Below are 4,620 nucleotides of genomic sequence, written 5' to 3' on the forward strand. Positions count from 1 at the left end.
GGGATAAAATAAAAAATTATTGAGTTATTTTTAGCCAAAAAAAGATAATGTTATAAGAATTGTGAAATATCCAAAAGAGGAAAATGTTGCAACTAAATTGAAACCGAGAAAGTATATTTTACAATCAAAATTAATTAATAACCGTGACTTGTAAATCACCATAAAAAGAAAAAAAAAAACAACACTAAAAAAGGTAAATTAAAATCACAAAACTCTCACCCTATCAAATCCTACTAGATAAAGATGATTTATTAACTTTACAAATAATCGTTATACTCGTAGTCTTAGACCAAAGTTTTAAAAAAACAAAATTAAAACCCATAATTGAATAGTAAAATAGATAAGTTATTTGGTAAATTGCTAAAAAATGATTTTTAAGTCAAAAATTAAAAGTTTTAAAAAAACCAACTTTTTCATTGATTTTCAACTTCTGATTTAGTTTTTCACACATCTCTATAATACTTGGTGTCACGACTAGCTAGTAAACATAAATTAATACTTTCAGTTAATCAAATTAGTTAATAATTTCAAACATCAACCATTTGTCAAACAACGTAGAAAAAGTTACGGTGAGAGGGAGAATTTGGTAATTTAAGTGCAAAATAATTGGAGCACAAGACCAAAGCAAAAATGTCCTACTCCATAAAGGTAACCCAACTTGATTACTTGAGTACACCAATTAAATCTATAAATACCCACTTTGTAACCCTATCTTAGGCATTCCAGTTTAAGCTCTATTATTTACTTCCTTAATTTTCTTCACTTTACTTACTTCCCTCCTTGAAGCCAAAATGGCCAATGCTAAGGCTCTTTCCATCCTTCTATTGACTCTCCTTGCTCTTTCCATGCTTGCTACTGGGGTATACCTTTTGTCTACCTTCCCTTATTTTTAAGGCACTTCACTCTATGTTGTAGGACATTTTGTAATTTTACTCTTTTACTTTCAGGTTTTGGCTAGCAGTTCTTATGGACCCGGAAGTTTGAAGTCTTCACGTAAGAAAATCCTTTATCCTTCATTATATTATAATTCCTCTATTTCATAATACTTGCTAGTTGCTACATTTACATTTTAATAGTAGCACTATTAATGTTCAATTTAATTTTAGTAATTTTAATTCATATATAAGAAATAATATAGTCATATGAGGTTTTATTTTATTTATTTAAAAATAGAGTTTTTTAATATGTAACTTTTTAATTTTTCAAATGTAATAAGTATTGGATAACAAATAAAATAATATTATATTATGTATAGGCGATTTTCTATAATAGACATGAAATTGTTGCAATAAATTCGAAGGAAGTATATTAACATATTTCGTTATTATTTATGTAAATTTCGAATTTGAGGCCACTTTCTCATACTTGTTTAATTTTAAAAATGATCGGAAACAAAATTGTCAAGGTTCAGTATGTCGCGTAATTGATTCTTTTTAATGCTTATTAAAGCACCAATTACTGCATGAGACAGATTAGGGTCGTTTTCTGAGTACCAAAACAAAAGTACATACTGATTTAAAAATATTTTGCCCACATGGTAAAAGCATTTTGTAAGTTTGTATTTTTGTTGCCCTATATTTTCTCCGTTTTAAAATACTTATACTCAATTGTGATATACTCCCTCTTATTTATCCTAATTGTTTTATTTAGTTTTTTATGCTTGTTAAAACAACATTTTAATCCTTAATATCTTAAATTATTTTTAATTAAAAATTATAAAAATTTGATATTAATAATTCTTGTATTGAGACGAATCAAACAAGATTTCATATAACTATGTTTTAACTTATAAATTGAGTAAAATACAAAATAAAAGTGATAGGTAAATAGTGCCTGAAATTAAAAAGGACAAATAGGATGAATATGAGGAAATATTTTATTGGGAAATGGCTAGTAAGTACTCACTAATGGAACGTAGATAGTGTGTTTTGAGAAATAATTCTCTTTTAATTTTGTTAAAAGTTAACATTAAATTATCACTTTTACCGTACCGTTATTAGTCCTTGAATATAAATAATACTAATTTTTGGGGTGTTTCTTTGAATATCTCTAACATTTTAGGAAATTATATGACAAAAAAATTACTCAGTAAATTAACTAATAAATTAAAGTTGAAGATGGCATTATTGTATAAAAAAAAATTCACCCTAATTTTCTGGGCAAATTTGTTAATTGCAAATCTATTTAACTTTCCCGATCCTTAAATTTCGCCACCCTTTTCATTTTATCGCCACCCCCCTCCAAATGAAATTAAGAATTTGCCCCTGATTTTTAAAAAATTACAATTTTGCCACTCATTTCAAATTTCTTAATAATAATAATAATAATAATAATAATAATAATAATTAACTTTTTATATTCTTAAAAAAAATATAAATAAAATTAATAATAATAACAGTAGTAATAGTAATAATAATAATAATAGTAGTAATAATAATAATAATAATAATAATAATAATAATAATAACAAAAATAATAAAATTAAAATTAATAATTAAAAAAAAAAAAAATTTGAGTCGCCCAGAATTGGGCGCCTGAACCATGGTTCAGCCGCCCAGAACCGGGCGACTGGACCCCGGTTCAGGCGCCCAATTCTGGGCGACTCAATTTTTTTTTTTTTTTTTTTTTTGCTTTTTGGAAAATAATATTAATAATACTAATACTAATAATAATAACTTATAAATTAATGTGGCCTATTAGCTCAGTTGGTTAGAGCGTTGTACTAATAACATAAAGGTCACAAGTTCGAGACCTGTACAAGTCATTATTTAATAATTATTAATTTTTAAAAAAATTAATAATTATAAATAATGACTTGTACAGGTTTCGAACTTATGACCTTTATATTATTAGTACAACGCTCTAACCAACTGAGCTAATAAGCCACATTAATCTATAAGTTATTATTATTAGTATTAGTATTATTATTATTATTTTCCAAAAAAAAAAAAAAAAAATTGAGTCGCCCAGAATTGGGCGCCTGAACCGGGGTCCAGTCGCCCGGTTCTGGGCGGCTGAACCATGGTTCAGGCGCTCAATTCTGGGCGACTCAATTTTTTTTTTTTTAATTATTAATTTTAATTTTATTATTGTTATTATTATTATTATTATTATTATTATTATTATTATTATTATAATTATTATTATTATTACTGTTATTATTATTAATTTTATTTATATTTTTTTTAAGAATATAAAAAGTTAATTATTATTATTATTATTATTATTATTATTATTATTATAAATAAGAAATTTGTAAGGAGTGGCAATTTTGTAATTTTTAAAACTTCAGGGACAAATACGTAATTTCGTGGGAAGGGGGGGTGGCGATAAAATGAAAAGGATGGCGAAATTTAGTAACTCCTTAAACTTTTGGGTGAGGAAATCTACAACTATTTGACTAAAAGATCAATCATACAGCAGATTCATCACAATTCTCACTCGTCATGATTATACTATTTCCTCTTTTGCTCGAATAATTATAACAAAATATATTAAAATAATTCTTTAATTAATTATCATTCATAGTTCAACCTTTGTGCATATAATTTCTTTTGAACTTTTTTTAATAATCTAACCGTATATATTTACTTACAATATATCCTACTCGAATACTTGTTAATAATAGGATATATTTTTAGCAAATTAAGATAAAATTTGAATTATTCACAGCAAATTAAAAATTAATGTTTGATTATTATTAAATAATTTAAAATGAAATTATTCAGAATGAATAAGTAAAAAGTTTGATTATTAATGTAATTTTTTTTTTATATTTTAAAAATTGAACTTATGAAATTGGATGGGTTGTTGTTAAAACTAACAGAATGCTTGGGTCAATGTACAAGAAGATGTTCAAAGACTCAATACCACAAACCATGCATGTTCTTCTGCCAAAAATGCTGCAGGAAATGCCTGTGTGTCCCACCAGGCTTCTACGGTAACAAGCAAGTTTGCCCTTGCTACAACAACTGGAAGACTAAGGAGGGTGGTCCTAAATGTCCTTAATTTTTACTCTTTATTTATTTAATATATTCTCCTTCTAATTACCATTTTTAGTTCATTGTAATGGGAGATTAATCAAGGTGTTACCGCTACTATTAGTTTAATACTACTATATCTAATAATATAATCTAATAATATACATATTAGAACTAAAAAGCTATGCTTCTTGATAAATAAGAAGAACGATAACGTTAGTAGGTTGAGGCTGATATTTTTAGCCGTTCTACCTGTCTTAATTAGTTGCTATATGTTGTACAAGAAATATAATTTTTATCTAATTATATTAAAGTTAATGATAATTTTTCTTTTTTATAATATACTCCGCTTTCCAATGAATGTTTTACATTTCTATCATTTTTGTTATATTAATTTGTTTTATTTACATGATATGGTGAGAATATTGACATTGTGACTAAAGGGCACAGTATCGCCAAAAGGTTTTTGTGATCTTCCATTTCAACATATTATTGATTTGAGTTAGAGTATAATTTAAAGGCTCTATGCAACCTTGTTTTCTCTGATGAAGTTTTATAACATATGTATTCAAGGACATCAATTTGATATGGGAGACGTTGAAGTTCTAGCTTATACTCTTATACATTGCCAAAAGCGTCA

General features: G+C 26.1%; 1 protein-coding gene across 1 annotated transcript; it reads left to right on the forward strand.

Moving 5' to 3' along the window:
- The first annotated feature begins 685 nt into the window (after window positions 1-685).
- On the forward strand, window positions 686-4,285 carry LOC130797552 (gibberellin-regulated protein 6-like). The gene is made up of 3 exons (XM_057660165.1): window positions 686-860; window positions 948-993; window positions 3,827-4,285. Exons 1-3 carry the CDS (start codon window positions 792-794, stop codon window positions 4,006-4,008), a joined length of 297 nt encoding a protein of 98 aa, XP_057516148.1. The 5' UTR covers window positions 686-791; the 3' UTR covers window positions 4,009-4,285.
- Window positions 4,286-4,620: the final 335 nt, after the last annotated feature.

Source organism: Amaranthus tricolor, chromosome 13 (assembly GCF_026212465.1).
Source record: "Amaranthus tricolor cultivar Red isolate AtriRed21 chromosome 13, ASM2621246v1, whole genome shotgun sequence".
NCBI lineage: Eukaryota > Viridiplantae > Streptophyta > Magnoliopsida > Caryophyllales > Amaranthaceae > Amaranthus > Amaranthus tricolor.

Excerpts from the sequence above, each read along its gene's own strand:
- LOC130797552 (XM_057660165.1), top strand. The coding sequence starts at position 792 with ATGGCCAATGCTAAGGCTCTTTCCATCCTTCTATTGACTCTCCTTGCT. Across the intron at positions 861-947 it reads TTTCCATGCTTGCTACTGGG|GTTTTGGCTAGCAGTTCTTA; the intron begins GTATACCTTTTG and ends TTTTACTTTCAG. Across the intron at positions 994-3,826 it reads CGGAAGTTTGAAGTCTTCAC|AATGCTTGGGTCAATGTACA; the intron begins GTAAGAAAATCC and ends TAAAACTAACAG.